The 18,906-nt window shown below is 43.0% G+C and overlaps 1 protein-coding gene across 1 annotated transcript in view; it reads left to right on the top strand.

Annotated features, from left to right (window-relative positions):
* Positions 1 to 12,147, top strand: part of IFFO2 (intermediate filament family orphan 2) — a 36,925-nt gene extending 24,778 nt beyond the window's left edge. The window contains exons 2-9 of the mRNA XM_059830038.1: positions 500 to 560; positions 858 to 953; positions 3,200 to 3,340; positions 5,101 to 5,243; positions 7,852 to 7,972; positions 10,287 to 10,376; positions 11,041 to 11,171; positions 11,994 to 12,147. Coding sequence (XP_059686021.1) covers positions 500 to 560; positions 858 to 953; positions 3,200 to 3,340; positions 5,101 to 5,243; positions 7,852 to 7,972; positions 10,287 to 10,376; positions 11,041 to 11,171; positions 11,994 to 12,099 — 889 coding nt within the window. The 3' untranslated portion in view covers positions 12,100 to 12,147. The remainder of the gene's footprint in view (positions 1 to 499; positions 561 to 857; positions 954 to 3,199; positions 3,341 to 5,100; positions 5,244 to 7,851; positions 7,973 to 10,286; positions 10,377 to 11,040; positions 11,172 to 11,993) is intronic.
* The last annotated feature ends 6,759 nt before the right edge of the window (positions 12,148 to 18,906 follow it).

Here is an 18,906-nt window from a genome sequence, read left to right as displayed (position 1 = left end):
CTCTAATTCCTTTTCTTCTACCCTTTCAGTAGTGCAGCAGCAGCGAGTGTATATACTCTGCCTTCAGGGATGCTTGTCTGAGTGCTCTGCTTGCAACTGTAGTGTTGGGAAATGACTGAGGCATGTAGATTATTGAGGATTTTGATGCAGAAGGCACATAAATGTATTAATTGATTGGACCAAACAGATAAATAGTAAGACTGCTGATTCAGATAACTTACCTTCAACTGATTATTTTTGCATTGAAGATTTCCTGCCTTATTTGCAACCAAATATTGCATAGGAGAGCAGGAAGAGTACTGAGCCCAATGAAAGTGGATTTAGCTTTTATTCTCTTACAGACTTAATGTGACTGGTTTGAGTGTCTACAAGTGAGGGGAGCCATCTGCTCTACATCTCAAATAACTGTCATCATCCTCCAGCCGTCAGAAGACTTGTGATTTTGGGGGGGAAAAATTACTTCATAGTTAACACCTCGCCTGCAAATCTTGTCTTTCAGATGGGAAGAGGAACTGACGAGAAGAATGAGTCTGGAATCGATGGTAGAAACCCTGCGAGAGGTAAGTTTTGAATAGTATGTATTGAAAGGTATAGTTTTTCTCTGCCCCTTTTATTCTGCCAGTAATTATTTGGATTTGTTTCATTAAAAAAACTCTCTTCTAGCTAGAGCAGCTGGCTGCGTTGCTGTATGCTAGAGAACGGTGTTAATGTTTGGAAGCTGAAGCAGGAAGGTGCTGAAGTTGCTGACAAAGTGAAATGTGGAGGTGGTGATGTGCCTTATCAGCCCTGCTCAGGTTAAGTGAGGAAGCGTATGTTGGCCTATTACCTCTTAGCTCTTTGTGCGCTTTCTCTTGCAGGAGGCGCAGGAAGCGGAAGCTCTCCAGGAGGAGTTAAATGAAAAGATTGAGAGACTGAAAGCAGAACTTGTGGTCTTTAAGGGTCTGATGAGTGATGTAAGTACACTGGAGAGCAGAGCGGCCAGCTCCCACTGCCTTTGTGAAATGTGTGTGTCATGCAAATGGCTTCATTCATAAAAAGGTTATGGTCTTAGTGAGTGCTGCTTTGTAGTTAGCATTATGGCTGCCTTTACGATCTAATGCATCAGACAGATCACCCTTCCCCCTGCTTCCTGTCTGGTCTGTGTAGAGATGCATTAACTTGCTGCTTAGCCCATAACCCGGACTCTTCCCTCCCTTCCCCGTTCTCCACAGCTGGCAGTGCCGGCATTCAGATCTGCAGCCGTGGAAAAAAAATGCTGGAGAACTCACAGGTTAGGGTAAAGGGTCCATCACCGTGCAGCACCGTGTACTGCTAACAAGGAGGATTTTGCTCTGAATCATGCAAGAAAGTCATGTTCAAAAAGGAACACGCTTTGACCTAGTTGAGTTATTTCCCAACTCCCTTTACGAAAGCTCTGAAGAGATAAACCCAGTGTCACTGGTTCAGGTATCTGGCTTTGTCTCCAGTGCTGCTTTGACCTAAATTAAAAAAAACCTACTTGTTTTCTCAGGAATTTCCTCATGTCTCATCAGATACTGCCTTTCCTTCAAAGCTGGGGATCTTTTAGACTGTGACTGGATAATTTTCTTACGTTTAGACCTACTGAGAGCATGTGCTCGTGCAGCTATCTAGAAAGATAAGCCAGGTGAACATGAAGTAAGGTGCCTTTCTCTGTAAGACTGAAGTAGTGCTGATGCCAGTTGTCTAATGAATACATCCTATTATGCTTATTTATTCTGTAATTTTGTGTAGAACTGCTTCCTTCTGTCTTTATATAAGCTTGCAGAACCTGCTCCCTGATGTCAAATACATTCTCCCAGGGCCACTAGATCTGTTCATGTGGAATTCGGCAGTTAGCTGTCTCTTCTTTTGGTGTTTAATTAAGAATAGGCATGCTTGGTTAGAGGCAGTGTGAAAGGGAGGAACTTGTTAGGGCTCCATCGTTGTGATGACTTTTTCGCTGAGGAAGAAATGTTGCTCAGTGTGTACAAAAAGGGTGGCGGTGAATGCAAACATCCTCCTTAACTTGAGAGAAAGTGTGCTTTGGGCTTTGCAAACTCTGTAAGGGAGAAGAGAGCCTAAGGAAAGCAGTGAGAATGCTTGTTTTGAATCCCACTGTGTAAATATTTAGAGCCGAGAAATGCAAAATGTTGGCATGTGACTCTTGCTTTCCTGCGGAGAAGAGTCACTGGTACCTGTTCAGTTTGTAAGACTGTGTTTAGAGTGTGTCAGTGTTTAGAGATTTCTTTTTCTCAGTGTTTGGAAAAGTAAAATCTCCAACTTGTCCAAAGGTGGTTGACAGGGGCTGGAGAAGAACTCTGTCTAATAATTTAAAAAAAAAAAGGAAACAAAAAAAAAAAAAACCCAAACCAAACCTTTCTTCTTGGAAAGGGGATTTGGTGTTTAAGAAAGGTCTGCAAAGAGTTTTTCTGCTTTTCTGGTCAAAGTGGAAGCATTGCCTAGCCATTGAAGTGGTGCTTTCCAACAGAGTAAGTCTCGTCTATGCTGGAAAATATGCTTTTTGTGGAGCAATGTTTCTTCATAAGGAGCCAGCTGTACTGTCTGAGTGGGAGTATCTCTTATAAATTATGTTTGTAATTACTGCTCAGAGTGAAGCAAGACAAAATATTTTTCATGTAGAATTTTTGCTAGGAAGCCAGGTTAATGCCAATGAGGAGTATTTTCTGTGTCACAAGCTTCATGGATCTCTTCAGATCCAGTCTTGATTTTGTTTCCATGGTATGTGTGAAGTTGCTGTGTAGCCTGGATTCTGTTTTAAAAGCAACTTCTCCTTGCAGGCACAGTTTTTCTGTCTGAAATGGGGGGAGTGTTTGCATACTCTCAGGTTTTAGATTTTGTTCTGTTCTGCACATGCTTAACAGGGTTTTTCTCCTCCATTTTTAAAGCTTTATTGACCCAATAAAAATTTACTGTTGCCACATCTAGCAGTTGTTTTGGGGTGGGTATAGGTTTTTTGGTGGCAAATAACTCTGAGTTGAAATTTTATTAGAATCGGATATGAATGTTAATTGTTAGCTCTCTAGTCTATATAGATTGTGCGTGTACTGCCTTTCCCGGAGAACAAGATGTAATATTGTTTAAGAATGGTATGCCCTGGGGTTAGAGAGATACTGTGGGGTATCTCTTCTTTCCTGAACTGTATAATAATAGAAGATAATCACTACTGTCCTTCCTGCAGCCCATGACAGACCTGGACACAAAGATTCAAGAAAAGGCCATGAAGGTGGACATGGACATCTGTCGGCGAATCGATATCACAGCCAAGCTGTGTGATGTAGCGCAGCAGCGCAACTCTGAAGACGTTTCCAAGATATTCCAGGTGATTAGGCCATGAATTTTCCATAGGGTAGGACAAGAAGTGAGGGGACAAGAGGGAGCAGTGTTGAGGAGTGTGGTCCAGGTCATTTGCCTTCTCTTGAAATTTCTCTATGTAGACACATTTTCTTCTTTCTCAGTCTTGAAGCGTAGCTGTCTTCTACAGAAGCTGCTGTAGTACTAAGAGCACAAAATTTAGAGAGTTTAAAAAAAGAAGTCTCAGGATGACCCTTAAGACATGCTGTTAGTCTGATGCTAGTCTACAATGAATGCAGGGGGAAAAAAAAGCACTACAGGGTCTAGGTTTGTATAAATGGCTTCCTCACATTTGTTCCCTTCACAAGTGAGAGGTTTTAAGCTTGTAGAACTGTCATCTGAATGTTCTTATTTCTGGCTCAAGCTCCGTGGCCAGAAATAACGCTTCTGTGGTGGTGAGCTGTGACTGCTTTCTGAGACTAGAAACTCCAGTTGCTTTTCTTGAGCTATTCTGGCTCCTTGGTGCTAAGTAGGCGGGTCATTTAATTTGCTCCAAAAGCTAGCAGTTACAGCTCTGTGTGGAGAAAACCTGTAACTCCTAATGCAGTTGGTCTTCTGTCATAACTGCAGTTTCAATTGTGATTAACCCAGCTTCCTTTGACTTTGGTCTAAATGTGTCTTGTTCAGTCTTTCAATAAGTCTGATGCTTTTCTCTGTATAGTGATGCCACATAGTGTGCTAAATGCTGTACAAAAACACTGCAAAGACCCTTGTGGTCTCTACCGGTTGTGCTTTCCGGCTATAGTGAAGTTGCCTGAATGTTTGATGGGGTTTTTTTCTTACGTATCCCAAAAGACTCAAATCTCCTTATTGGAGACAACTGTTTTTCTAGCACGTTGAGCCATTGCATTGTGCTAGTGGTTCCTTCTTGTCTTTGAGTAGAATTGCAGTGTCTTTCTGCTCAAAGGTAACTGCGAAGCGCACTTTTGGTCAAGCATGCAGTGGTTAAAATGATCATCATGGAGAACAATACCAATAAGGGACAGCTTATATGCCAAGTAGAGGGGAAAACTACAGTAGGCTGGGAGCGGACTGTGTGTTTGTGACTCTGTGGCACCATCTGTGAATATCTTTTATGTTCACAGTCCTCAGATGAAGAAGTGATCCTCTGCGCCCTTTGCAGGGGTATCCCTTGAGTTCTCTGCACGTCTATGAACTTCATTTCTTTGAGGTTGTCCAGGCATTTTCATGGTTCAGTTAACCGTTCTGTCAGTGTGAAGGCTAGCAGTCTGCCTCTGCTGATGGGGTGGGATGACCCTGAAATAAGGGCTATCTAGAAAGGCTTCCTGTCTACTCTTCCGTGGTGGTTCAACGCTGGGAGCAACAGCCTGTGGTGGTGGCAGGAGAGGGAGAGTTCTGTCATTGCTCTCAAGCCTGCTGCCTGGGCACTCCTGCCAGCTTACGCTTTTACCCTGTATCATTCTAACCTCTGCATGTTCTCTGGTAGATCATAGACTGGTGTCAGTGGACAGATGAACATCTGTAGAGCGCTGGCAGCCTGCAGCTTGCTTTGCTCTTCGCTGTTCTGAACTGCTTCCTTGTGCTCTGTGTTCACCACTCATTAACAGATGCAATTCCTGTCTTGAATACGAGCAATCCCTGAATTGCCTGGGAACTGATGAACAGTTATATTCGCTCAAACCTAATGCCTCTCCTTTTTTATTTCCGCCCCTCATGGCGCAGCACCTCAGTTGAACCTTCTAGTTACTGCTCTTCTCTCCAATTAAGGTGGCTTCCAAGAAGAAAGAACGCAAGCTCGCATCTGATGATGACCTCTCTGAACAGGATGGAGACAATGGCAGGTTCTCTGACGATGAGGTCAGCTGTTCTTTGAACATCACGGATGAAATGAAGCGTATGTTTAATCAGCTGTGAGTATCATGGACAACGTGGGGAAAACTTATTCTGAAATGCAGACTTAGTCCCAGAACACCTGAGCTGCCAGCATGGTACATACTTGAAGGTTTTCTGGAAGTTCAAGTAAAATTAACTGATTTTTGTTCCTCCCTTAAGTAGGGGGAACTATAAAGAATATAAAAAATACAAACATGAGGTTTACTACTATATGCTGTTATAACAGTAGCAAAGAAGAAACATGCAGCAACAAAAAAAAGGACAAAACTTGCATCTATTCTGCGTGTTCGGCTGAATATTACATTTCTAGAGTTTTGGAAAGAATCTTGCTGCTGCTTGGGCTGGATAGAATTTGGCAACACCGCTGAAAGCTCAGTTCAAAATGGATACAAACTTCTCTAGTATTTTGCATGATTTTTCAGTTGAGCTATAGGCAAATGTTAGTGGCGGATCTGTCCGGAAGATCAGTTCTAGTGGTGGACAACAGTTCGTAAGTGTCGTAAGCCTTGCTGCAAGCTCTGATCTCCCAAACTGGAAGAATTGCAATTTATTTTGCCTAAAGCTTTACCCCAAATTGGAGTGTTAGGAAGCTGAGAAGAGACTCTCTGCACCTTGGTGCTACACAAAGCAGTTCAGGAAGCCGGTTGGTGATGTGCCCTGCTGTTCTCTTCCTCCTGTTCTAGAAATGATGGAGGTGGCCGCAGCCTGGTGAGACTTCTGAGGGTCTCTGCTGTTTTCTTTTGCCAATGAAAAGCCCCAGCAAGCGCCGTAGGTCTGACTTTCCTAGCATTTGAATATGGGTGTCTTCTGCCAACTTCTGCAGTGACTGCAGAGGGAAGAATTCCCAGTGCTTTCCCACACAATGTAAGACAGTATTTAATATGTAGGAGTATGCAAGAAATTCTCTAAGGAGCACTAGCTCCTCTTCTGTTGTCAGCTGTTGCCAAAAGTTCTGTTTTCAGGGTGTGTGTGTCTGTCTTTCCGCCTGAATTTCACGTATAGAAGGGCATGGTTTTTTTGCGAAAGTTGTAGGGAACTGCTCTTGTTAGGACTCTTGTTTTAGATGTCTTTAGGCCCTTATTAATATTCAGTGTAATAAATACAGATTTTTGACTTCTCCGCTGCTAGAATTCAGTGTGACAGCAGATAGTATGGACTTTTTAGAAAAGCAAGAGGCTAAAGTTTAGCTACTAGGTTGGTAATGCTTTTAGTTTTGTTTTTAAACCTGTCCTGTGACGTGCAGTTTTTATTGGTGCTGCTAATGAAATTCTTATCTCCTGGTCTTATCTTATTTGGCACATAGTGCTGCAGGAATCTTGTTACGTGCAAATTGGGTTGATTAGAGTAGTGTTCATGGCTTATTGAAGATGGTACATCTCTAAGCATGTCTGGGTTTGGAGGCTTTGTGAGATAGAAAATAATACTTCACAAATAGCTGAATAGCTTATCTCATAAACAGAAACTGAAAGCAGCTTGCATTTTATCTGTAAGGAACTTAGTCTTTAGGTGTCTAGTAGGAAAAAGTCAAAACGCAGTGGGCTTTGAACAGTGTGTGTGTCTGAAGTAAGCAGCTAGTCAGGACTGGGAGCCTTTGTGCTCTCTGACAAGGATAGCTCTTGCGAAAAGAAACCGATGTGAAGAAGTCTAATTGCAAAAGGCACAATCATGTATGTCCAAGTCTGTTGGGTTTTTTAAAATTATTTTTTAAAGTCATGCTGAGTATAGACAAATAGCCTGTTTCCGTGCCAAGCTCTTCAGCCTCCTAAAGACAGTATTGGACTCAGCTTCCGGACTGAGATGTTATCTGCTTAAAAGGAAGTGAACTAAAGTAACAAAAATGCATCAGTCTGAAATTAGCAGACTGCTTCTGGGAGCAATTTCAGATTTTTGTCAGGCCTCCTTAACAAAGACAAGAAGCAGCTACTAGTGTTTCGCTCTGCTGCTGTTCAAACCGAAAGGGACTCAAGTGCCTTCTGAAACTTTCCTTTATTGCACAACTGACCGTACTAAAGGGGCTTGACCAAATAACAGTGTTAAAGGCCACTCTTGCCACTGCTTGTGCTCAGTCTTCAGTGGCTGCAGTAGTATCTTTCTTCAAGTCAACAGTAAGTATTTATGCTCACCTGCACATCATTTTGGGGTTCAGTTTTTTCGTAGTTGTTACTTTTGAAAATAATGTTTTTAAGTGCTGCAGGGAAAATGTTGGCTGAACTTCAACAGGGAAATCAGCAGGGAGTCTTCTAGTGGCTGTTTTCTTGTAAAATTCCTCAAACTGCGTTTGGGCTCATTTTCCCATGTATAAAGAATAGTTTAAAACATTTTTGTGGTTTTGCAAACAGGGGAAACTAATGTGCAGCACCATCTGGAGGACAGAGCTAGGACTGTGGACTTGAACCAGGAATGCTAACGAGGACCTTTTATTCTGCTTTGGGGTGGCAAAGAGCCCAGGAGCGAGGGACTTGGACAGTGGTAAAGCCTGATTGTAAAAACTGTGAGGATTTTCAGCTGCTGCATTGTCTCCTTCATTCAGTTCTCATAGCCCCTTGTTTCTAGAACATTAATTGAAGAACTGCAGGACTGGGGCTGGAGTAGTTTTCACTAATGCTTTTTCTGTTATCTCAACAGTCGTGAGACATTTGATTTTGATGATGACTGTGATAGTTTAACGTGGGAGGAGAATGAGGAAACATTGCTTCTTTGGGAAGACTTCACAAACTGCAATCCTTCAATTGACCTCCAAGGAGAGGTGAGTTTATTTTATTATTTTCTCAAACTATTCTCTGCCGAAACCATATCCCTCAGCTGCTCTTTTAGCCACTTGAGCCTTTGGATATTTGACTGGTGATCTAGTTTACCACGCAAACTTGCTTTGATTTTTGAAATCCTCTTAGTGTTTTCTCTCTATGGTTGCTTTTCAGTTTGTGCAATGAGTTTATTTGCCAAACTTCGTTTCTTCTGCTCCTTCAAACTGAGTATTTAAAAGTATCAAGCGAGTGTCAAAAGCTCCAATGCATCTAGCTGTCATAGGAGCATCACACAATCTGTCGCCCTAAGCAGTTATCTAAAGCCCTATATCTTCCACACAGCATCTCACTTTCTCTGTAGATTATCATTCGCACTTTAATTGTCAAAATAGTACACATAGTGTGGGGGATGATATTGCAGAGTTATTCTAGTGGGGAGAAAAATAAACTCAGTATGGTCCGTGGAAGATGCTCAAGTACATCCAGCCCATCACAAACAAAGAAGCTGTGGTTGCAGGACCGTGTAAGGCCCCGGAGATCTTCCGAACCAGTGAATCTTGTGCTTCCATCTTCCCAGTCAATAGGAATCTCCTGGCGTTAGTGGATAATAAGCAGCTTGCTTTTAATCCTTAAGATCCCACACAAAGTAAGCTAATGGCTGCATGCTGCCCCACTCAGCGACTCCTGAGCATTTTTGAACAGGCCTAAAGAGAGGTTGAAATGGCAAGGTCTGGCTTTGTGCGGGTAGTCTTAAATGCGACGCTGTTATTTCATTACCGAGTAGCACGCCTGCAGTAGGTAAGGAATAATCCTACCTTCTTCCATCATCGTGGTAGTGTAAAGATGCTGAAGCAGCAGTCTCCTGAATATTGTCTTGTGTTGACTGCCAGGGGTGTGTTAATTTACATCTCCCCGTTTGTGTATCATCTGGCATACTCTGAAACTGCGGAGATTACTCAGAAGTGCTAGGACTGCAGAAAGCAGCGTACTTAGCTACATGTCGTCTTTTGAGCAGGGAGAGTGGCAGAGTGATAATGTGTAGCCATGTGCTGGAATTAGTGACAGATTTATTTGCATATACCCATGTGTGCATGTATAAGCACAGCTATCAGAGGAATATTGCCGAACTCAGACCTTCTGTGCGAAAACTCTAAAGATTTTAAGAAGCTTAAATCCTTCTAAATGAAAATTATACAAGGAAAGGGTAGATTTGTCTTGTAGATGGAGATTCAGAATAAAGACTGCTCCGTCTGTGCCTGGTCTTTAACATAGTGCTTTACATCCCTGAATCTTCCTTCCACTGGCTTTATTCCTTTTAAGTTCTTACGTGGTGCCCTAGGCACCTTCTTTTATGACCTTCCTCCTTAAAGCGCTTCTGCGTATAAAAGGATAAGTGGAATGATTCTTGTAACTGTAGGCCGGTTAGCCTGACGTTGAGACCAGGTATGATCCTGATAAAGCTGACACAGATGTGGCCAAAGGATGGAACCGTAATTAATTCTCATCAGTGCAGTTGCATTAAATAGATGATAATTTTTTTTCTGGAAAGGGGAGGTAGGTAATAACCTGAAAGTGAGAACGATGACATTGTTTTAGTCTCTCTGTGACAGCATGAAATAGTGCTCTATGTTTTGCAGCCCAGACTGTACTGTCAATCCAAAGCAATGATGACACGGGAGCTGTTGTCTGGCAGGATGTTTCCTTTGGGACAGCATGTGTTCTTACGTGCGCTGTTTTCATCGGTAGTGTGCTGGAGTGAGCTTGCTTTGTCTAGCATTTAAGTGAAGAATTTCAATGGGAAACAATGTGTGCAGAGGGTACATGTGAGGTAGTGGAGACTGGAGGGACTTGAGAGTAATAATACGTAATCGGGAAAAGAGAATGCCGGTGCAAAGCTGTAGGTAGTCATGTGGTCAATGCAAGAAAAAATTCTTTTATGCTGGAGAGCAATTACGATCTGTCCACGTGTGATCAGACTGTGAAAGGTTCAGGAAAATCCATGGCTTTGGTTCTTTGGCACGCATCAGGTATCTGTGTTCAATTGCTGGAGCCTTGGTCTGTAGGTTCCTTGATCAGAGACGTTTTCTTTGTGTGTACAAAGCCATGGTCATGGTACAAAAATGTGTTTCCTGGTACGCCAGCTTTAAGAAGCAGACTATTCCTTGCCTGCGTAAAAATATATCAAAAAAAAATCTTTGCATGGAAGAGCATAACAACCTGCATTTCTGAGTGAGGTTAAATAAGAAAATCTTCAGTCTGCTGCTGAATTCCTTGTTAGTTTCTTGCTAATTCTTTGTGTTCTCCTTTCCCCTGCAGGAAGAAAACCTGGGAAACTTGATCCACGAAACCGAGTCTTTCTTTAAAACGAGAGACAAGGAATACCAAGAAACAATAGGGCAGATAGAGGTAAGGAAGTGGTTTGTGACAATATGAATTGTTTCTAATGGACGAAAACATGCGCAGTGTTCTGGTCCGGTACATGCACAGAGGAAAGGTGGAATGTCTCTATATCTAAGAACACAAAGGTGTTTTCCTTTGGCATAACCTTGTGATTTTTTTTTTTCTAAATACCATTCTCTATACAGCCCTATTACTGAGTAAGCATAAATCTGTAGCTGGTGGAGAGAGAACCTTCAGAACAAAGAAGATAAAAATGCATTATTATTCTTTTTCCCCCGTTTGTCTTGCGTATCCCCCGTCACACTGGGGAATGCTTTACAAGATGTGGCCTCAGAGGTTGCCAGACACAACAGCTGTAGCTTCTCAAAGTCTTTGCCCTGCCTAGAATATGCTTTCATTAATTATTGCATGTTGACAAACAAGATGCCAAGCAGCAGAAAAAAACTTGAGGGCTGTTTAAAAACAGTGTTGAGCTCTGATTAAAATACACTTCATAAGCTGATGAATACATTGGTGGTATACAACACTGAGGTTAAGCAAATATTGTGTGGGTGTTTTGGATTGGCTCTGGGCAGCTTTAGCATCCCCACCAGTACATAAAACTGAGTGAAGCTGGGAGAAGCTGCTAGCAACTCACCTTAGGCTGATTATTTTCTCTTCTTTCTTCCAGCTGGAATTAGCCACGGCCAAGAGTGACATGAATCGCCACCTTCATGAATATATGGAAATGTGTAGTATGAAAAGGGGCCTGGATGTACAAATGGAAACCTGTCGTAGGCTTATCAAAGGCTCAGCTGACAGGTAATAAGATACTACCATTCTGCCTGGGGTGCTTCAGGACTTTATTTTGCTCTTGTTTCCTGCCAAGTTGTCTAAAGGCAATAGTATCATTTTGCCCTAAAGCTTTGTCCTCTGGATAATCTTGTTTTGTTCAGGGTCAAATACCAGTCTCAAAAGGAACCCTGTAACACTGTATAGGTTCCTACCCACGGTAACACTTCTAAGGATTCAACACCTATTACTACAAAGAGGGGTGTCACCAATAGGTGACCAATGTGTCACCAATAGGACTGTATAAATGGACTTCCTTCTTTTCTAACTTGGACGGATGCTTAGTCTTAGTGTCATACACCTAGAACTCTTGAAACAAAGCCCTGAATTAAATCTTGACTATGGACTTGTATGAAGTACTTGTGTTTTAATCTTCTCATGTGTTAAGAACCCTGTACCATGAGGGAGTTTTCTTACCTCTTGCTTGCCCCCAGTACACATCCTGGCTTAAAAGGAGAAGATGATAACCTTTTTTGAGTTTTCAAGACTGTACATATTATGGATGCTGAGAGTCTCTGTAGGATATTCATTGGACTTGGTTTCCATTTCCCCATCTGTAAACCTAGGGCAGCCTTTATGTTGTATAGGAGATGGCAGGGGTGGGGTGGCACCACACGAGATGCTTAAGTTTACTGCTGATATTACTGTAAATCCGAAGTTTAACGTTAATAAAGGATACTTTAAATTGTTTTGGGAAGTGAAAGTGACCATTTTCTTTAAAGGTTTCTTTTTTTTTTTCCTGTCAATGATATTTAACTTTTTGTCTAAACCTTTCTCTGAATTTTTCTACAGAAATTCCCCATCTCCCAGCTCTGTAGCCAGCAGCGACTCAGGAAACACAGATGAAATTCAGGATGAGTTGGACAGAGAGACGGATGTGGAGCCCATGGTCAGCTGATACGTAGTTGGAGCATTCCAGTGAAAGGGAGGATACAAGGAAAGATTAAAAAACAGTACACTGATGGGGGGGAAAAAAAAAAAAAGACTTGTAAGCCCTTGCACAGGGTTTCTAAGGACTCATTCCTACACGCATCCCCACCCCACCCAAGGATTGGTGCTGTAAATTTCTATTGTTATACAAATCATAAATGCAGAGTCCTGTAAGAAAACATGGTGTTTTAATTGTGCCTTTGCCCCAAGCTGAGCCACTTTGAGCTCCAGTGGAATATTAATAGCAGGTGTTTTTATAAAAAAAATTATTTAAAAAAAAACTGGTAGCAGCAGAGAATGGTGCTGCAAAGGCTCTGGGTACTTCAATAAGCTTATGGTTTTATTGAACTGCTGCACTGATTGGCAAAAGGAACGCTGGCAAAATGAGAAGCGAACCCAAGACAATTATGGTACAATTACCAGTGTCTGGCACAAAAAAGAATGCCTCCAAATTGAACTGTAAACATTTAAAAATAATAGCGGGTTTAGAAGACAGCTTTTAGGATTAAGCAGTTATACAATATTAAAAGGAATTTCTTCATTCCATCTTTCTGGGTGAAGGAGCCTTTGAGATTTGTACAAGCTTTCTGCTAGACTCCAGAATTCCAGAAGCAGGTCTCAGCTCGGTGGCAAAGCAGGTGGATAAAGGAGGGTTCAGTGGGGTGGGACTATCACTGATAAACTACTATGCAAAAAAAAAAAAAAAAAGCTCGCCTTATTTATATGGAATGTTTGGTCCCTGCTGGGCTACAGTTATCTCTTGGGGAAAGGAAAGCTAAAAACACATTTGCACATGTTAGTTATCTGTAGAGCTTCTTTTGAGGAGGAATGTCATATTACAATGCCTTTGTTTCCAGTGATTGGATTAAGAGGGGAATCAGCCCTTCAGTTCAAGTGGTTGTTTTCATGTTTTCTTTTTTCAGGATTTATTTTTCAACCATAGTGTTGCAGATTTTACTTTGCTGACAGGGAGATAACTCCACTTTTACGCTGCTTTCGTGATGTTCAGAGTGGGATAGCTGAAGCATCAGGATAAACTGACATGCGGTGGTATAGATGTAGGCTTGAGACATGACATTGGGAGAGTTCCAGACCACTGTTCTTCAGAAAAGCTGAACATTGGAAAATCCTGTAATCCTTTTTAGGGTGTAGTGAAATGAATCCCAAACTACTGCTGCCCTAGAATTAGGGAAGAACAGCCATGTGCTTTCTCTGTGAGAAAGTGAGAAGACCTAGGCTTTGTCAGTCTTTCTCTATTTTTACACAGGAGAAAGCAGCATCAAAAGTCAGATCGCTTGGTGGTATTTGAGGAAACTCTGGCACCATCAAGCTGTTCATAGTTGTAATGGGAATTGTAGCACCTCAGCCAGGTAAAAACAGGGTATAAACCTCAGCCAATAATTTTTTGTTTGTTTTTTAGACCAAGGTTGAAAGTGTAGTTAATACTGCCTAAGGGTAACAGTGTAGTTAACTGCAGTTCCAAGACTTGGAGTAAATACCAAATGTATTTTTTTTTCCTGCCAGGAAGCTTAGAAACTGCTATGTAGGAGCAGTGCTAGGACTGGACAGGGAAATACCCGGTGTAAGCACCCTCTCAGTGTTATATAAAGGTAAGCTGGCCAATCTTTTTAGCTTCCCGAGTATGTTTCCAAGCCTCTCTTAGGTATTGATCTGAAATCAGCAGGGTTACATTGTAAGCATAAGGCCAGTATAGATCAGTGTGGCTTTCTTCCAGCACAATGTCTCAGCAAAAGGCGCGTTCCGGGCAGAAATGCCTCTCCGTCTTGCGCAGCTATGCAGAGGGGCAGGACCTCAGAGGGTTTCTGCTCGCGCTGTAACTGTGGGTGCAGTAATGGCTTCTCAAATTGAGTTCCGTGTGTTGCTGCCTGGACTTCCATCGCTGTTCAGATCCGTCTCCTGCTTGGACACGATGATGCTTTTAGGCCATGTCAATCAAACGGGCTCCCTGTGCTTTTCAGAGTGGGGAGGAGTACTGGGACGATCCATCTGGATCCACAGTGTGGAGGCCACGATCCACAATCGATGGCTTCCGTCCAAGAAAATAGATCCAAGGATATTTTTGCGGTTTCCTTGTGGATTGAAATACTCAGTGCAGTTATTCATAGAGTAGCCAGCAACTTCTTGGTTCTTGTGGTGTGGGTTAGGGGCTTTTTCAAAGCCTGTTTCATCATGTAGACGTAGATAACTTTTCTCTGGAAAAGAAACCTTATTCCAAAGTGCTCATTCCTATTATTTCTTAGGTGGCCAAAGTGGTAAATGTCATGTTCACTAGGGCTGCAAGTTGGGAGGGGTGGGTTGGGGGGCAAGAGATGCGATATTTTTTTGAGGGGGCTGGGACTGCATGTTTTCAATAAAGTACTCTTAAGGTTTTCAAGTCTGTATGAACTTCAGCTGCTAATATGTAGTTTCTCACGAGGCTGAGAAACCATCTGCCAAAGCGGAATGTCTGTAATGCTTTAGTGACTTTGGTGGAGGCATTGTTGAGCAATCTACTTGCACAGTGAATCAGTCTCGTCGGAGGCTGTCGTTCAGCTCTCCTCAATTACGAAATGCTCTTTGGTACTGGAGAAACTGAGCAATTGTAACGGCCGTCCGGCTTAGCTGCTGTTTTGTTGTGTTTTTTCTTTAAAACTCAGTGTCCTAGTAGGAAAAAGGCTGAGTGTTCTTGAAACTAGTAGCTGGTGTGTTGAGGGTAGGAAAGAATATCCTCAGTTTGACAGTGAGAGCCAAGTGAGGAAGCAGAAATTCACTGTCAAACCAAGCCAGCTGTAATAGCCATAATTACGAGGAGCATCTGTAACAGGGTTGCATTTGTTGGTAAGTGTAAGGGATGTGGGTCTATAGTAGAGGGTATAGAAATAACGTGTACGATGGTGGTGTGTATGATGGTAAATTACCATGGTTGTTGGTGTCTGTTTCTTATAACCACATGTAATCCATTTTTAAAGAAGAAAAAGGTGTTTTCATACTTGGGATTGGGGTTTTATTTTCATTTAGGCTGTATAGGACTCGGTGGATCAACCTCTCGGGAGTTACGAGGGTTGGTCCTTGATAGTTTCCCTAGGAGGTCTTGGGTTTAGTGTCAAGCGATGCTGCTGATTTAGCTGACAGTGGTCCTGTTCTGTTTGCGTTTAACCACTCTGTAGAAACCAGATCAAAAGCTTGCCAGAAAAAAATGGTGAAAATGCTGGAAATGATTTTGATGACCTCTTTCGTTTTCCTTTGTAAAGCTGTAAATACTTTATTTTTGTTTTCTATTCTTAATGCAGTGTCATATTGACACTTTTTTAGACTTACAATCAGAAAATCCTCCTCATTGTTTCTCATTTTTTAAAAGGGGATTTCAAGGAAGCAAATTTTTTTGCTTGTTAGCAGTGTAATAATAGATCAAATTCCTAAAATGGGTTTGTACAAAAAATGTTTTCAGTAAACAAATGGCAGTTGCTTTTGTGCATGTTGAAAAATGTCCAAAGATTAATGTGGTACAAACATTTTTTCAAAGACTTAGTAATTATCGTATTAGTTCACACAACGAGAAAACAAAATTCTTCAAAAAAAAAAAAAAAAGTCGGGGGGGGAATGTAATGAAACTCATCTAAGCTAAATGTGTAATCTATTTATAAAAAACACAGTATATATTCTATTTTTATTAGAGGTTTTTAAAGTGCAAACAGAATTCTGTTAGCAAATGCAATTATTCCCTTGTAAAGTATCTTCTGCTCTGATGGGACTCCAAATTCTCAAACGGTTTCAAGCGACAACACGGAAACAATCTAACAGGTATGGCTGTGAAGCACTCACCCATCGCTGCCCGGGAGCGAGAGAGGGGGAAAGCAGAACAGGTTAACAGCTTTTCTGCGACTGCAGAATTATTGCTGTTTCCCGTGGGTGTTTTTTTTCCTTCCCCTGACTGCGAGGCATTCTGCTGGAGAGGGTAAGGACCTCGTGTGCTCCCCTAAATACCGGGGGTGATGCAGCACAGTAGTCTTAAAATCCGCCCCAGAGCGGGTTGTGTGTTCTACCCGGTTGGAAGATAAATTGTGTTTGTCTACACCAGTATAAATTGGAATTAACGTGATGAAACAAAATAATAGAATCATGCCTGAATATAGATCTAAAGCTGCTAATACGAGAGTTTTGGGGGGTTTTGCATAACCATTCCTCCCAGCAAAAATACAAGCTGGGTCATCGGTCCAAGGTTGGCTTGAGGAAAAGCCACGGCGATCGGTGCGTTCTCACAGCCCTGCCAGAGCGCTGCGGTTTCTGTAAAGCAGCTATTTCCTTATGTTTCCCTTGGCTCTGGAAAAACGTGGAAGAATGTTTGTGTTGGAGCGCGTGAGGAAGAGAACTGCAATACTGGGAAGTCTCTGATTGTGCTTCACGTTTGAGAGTGCTTCATTTTAGAGCTGAATGTTTAAAGCGCGATTTATCACCGCAAAATTAAGAAATGATAGTGCTTCCATGGTGTAATAATACCCTGATGAGGATTTTCCACGTTGCTTCAGGACTTCTGGTTTTTTAATTCTTTTGCACTGGTCCAGGACTTGGTTGCAGGGGAACACACAGGTTTTTTTAAAAATGTTTTGCCTTCAGTGTTAAGTCACCCAAATGCTTGGTTTTAAGCTTTTAGTAGAATGTAACTTCTAGCAGTTTGAGTTTTAAATGAGAAAAGAAATTGCCAATCACGGCAACACAGAGTATCCTGGTGTTAATAACGCTGGTTTTAGAGGTGAACTAGAAACACTACCTGCCAGAGTCTTAATTCAGTCCCCTGCCAACCTGCTTCTGGAGGGGGGAACACTGAAGGCTTGAACCCAAGGCTTTGGCAGAGTAGTGAAGAAACACTTGATTATTTTGTTTTGTCTGGTTTTGTGTGTAGTTCAGTGTCTTAAGAGCCTTCTGCGCTTGCGGGAGCCTTCCAAAGCTTCTCTTTTGAAGAAGCAACAAACTGTGTTTAAGAAGTGGGTATTCGACGCTTCTAGAAATCACGATTCCCTCCTAATTTGAGGCACTCAACGGTGAAGCACTTCTGTAAGCAAAGGCGGTGCTCGTAGGTCTGGCTGGCTCTGTCTTTCGAGGAAATAATGATATTAATGCTTAAAACAAACCCTGGGGTGGCTTCAAACCTGTGTCATTTCCATGGCAGAACACCCCAGTACCACTGTGCCACAAACCCAATGCCTGTGGTTTGTCGGCTGCCCAAACTGACGATCCCTTGCGCAGATTTCATCTGAAATCCTAAAATTTCTGGGTTTATTAGAAAGGGTTGAGGATGACTAAAAGCTTGGTCACTAGACACACTTCTCTTGTAACGTGGTTTCACCAAAAGAGACACGCAATTCAGTCCTTAAAACACCTCACCTGTGGCTAAAGTGTACGTAGCTAAGTTCTGCCAAAAATGATTATTTATTATTTAACGTGTTGAAGTGGAGGGTATTGATGACTCTTTCCCCATGCTGTGTCACTTCTTGTCAGTTCCTCTTAGGTCATGTAAGAATTTCTTTTATACACATTAAAACAGACTACTGATCAGTGTGGAAATGAACCTGTTTACCGTACTGTTGTAAATATTGTGCTTTATATTCTGTATATTAGCTTCTTTTAAAGAAAAAGACTGAACTGATGATGCTATTTGATCTCTGGTGAGGAAAGGACGAAGGATGAACCAGCTCCCAGGCTTGCTCCGGAGTCGAGGTGTAAATCGATTTCCTCTGCGGCTGGAAGTCTGTCCTGGGTAGTTGCAAGCAGACCGAACGGTACGTGCACGTACCGGCGGTGGATTTCGGACCATCAAAGGCTTTGGAAATCTAATCCACTTTAGCAGGGGCACCGAGGAGCACCCGCAGCGAGAGCCACAAGCGTTCGCACTCCTCTGAGTTCCAGCGGATTATCTCCGTTTTTCCTTTTTTAGTGCCAAAACCAACCCCACCAGCCCCTTCCAGGTCTGCTCTCCGGCTCTCCCCGTACACCGCGCTGGGCTCCCAGCCCACGTCCGTCCGTCCGTCCATCCGCCTTCGGCCCTGCCGCCTTTCCGGAGCGGTTCATCCTTCGGCGCTCGCCCCATCGGTCGCGTACCCCACGGGCTTCTCTGCGAAAAGGGACGTGCGGGAGCTTGTCGATGAAAACGGGTTACAGTCATTCTCTGGTTACAAGGAAAAAAAAAAAAACCTATAAAATAAAGACCAAACTCCTGGTTAATGTCCGTGCGTGGTAATTCTGGGCTTGGAAAACACCTTTGAAGCAAGAGCTGTTTGTGCGTTTGGATCCAATGACGGGGGGGGGGACCTTCCTCTCTCCCCGGCCCCCCACCCCAGGGTGGGCAGGGGATTGGGGTCCCAAAACCCCCCCCAGCCCCCCTAAAAACTGGGCTCTTTCACCCACCACTCCTCAAGTGCTGATACCCTTCCCGGGCATAAAAATACCCCGGGCCAAAAGCAGGCGGCTGCTGGCCCCCTGCCCCCAGCCAGGCCCCCATTTTGGGTTAAAATCCCCCTTTATTTTTAATTTTTAATTCTTGGGAGGGGGGCCGCCCCCTCCGCTCGCTTTTCTCTCTCTCCCCCCGCAGGTCCGCGCCCGCCGCCAGCCCCCACCTCCTTCGCCTTTATGTGTTTGGGGTTGTTGGTGTTTTCTTTTTTTTTTTAATTTCTCTTTTTTTAATTATTTTTAGCTCAGCCCAGCGCCCCGCCCCCTCCCACGTGCCGCGCCGCGCGGCCGCCCCCTTGGCCGGGCGCAACCACCGCCGCGGGGGGGGGGG

Source organism: Gavia stellata, chromosome 27 (genome assembly GCF_030936135.1).
Source record: "Gavia stellata isolate bGavSte3 chromosome 27, bGavSte3.hap2, whole genome shotgun sequence".
In the NCBI taxonomy this organism is placed as follows: Eukaryota; Metazoa; Chordata; class Aves; order Gaviiformes; family Gaviidae; genus Gavia; species Gavia stellata.
The sequence above is the reverse complement of the archived record's forward strand: the minus strand, read 5'-3'. Positions and strand labels throughout refer to the sequence as shown.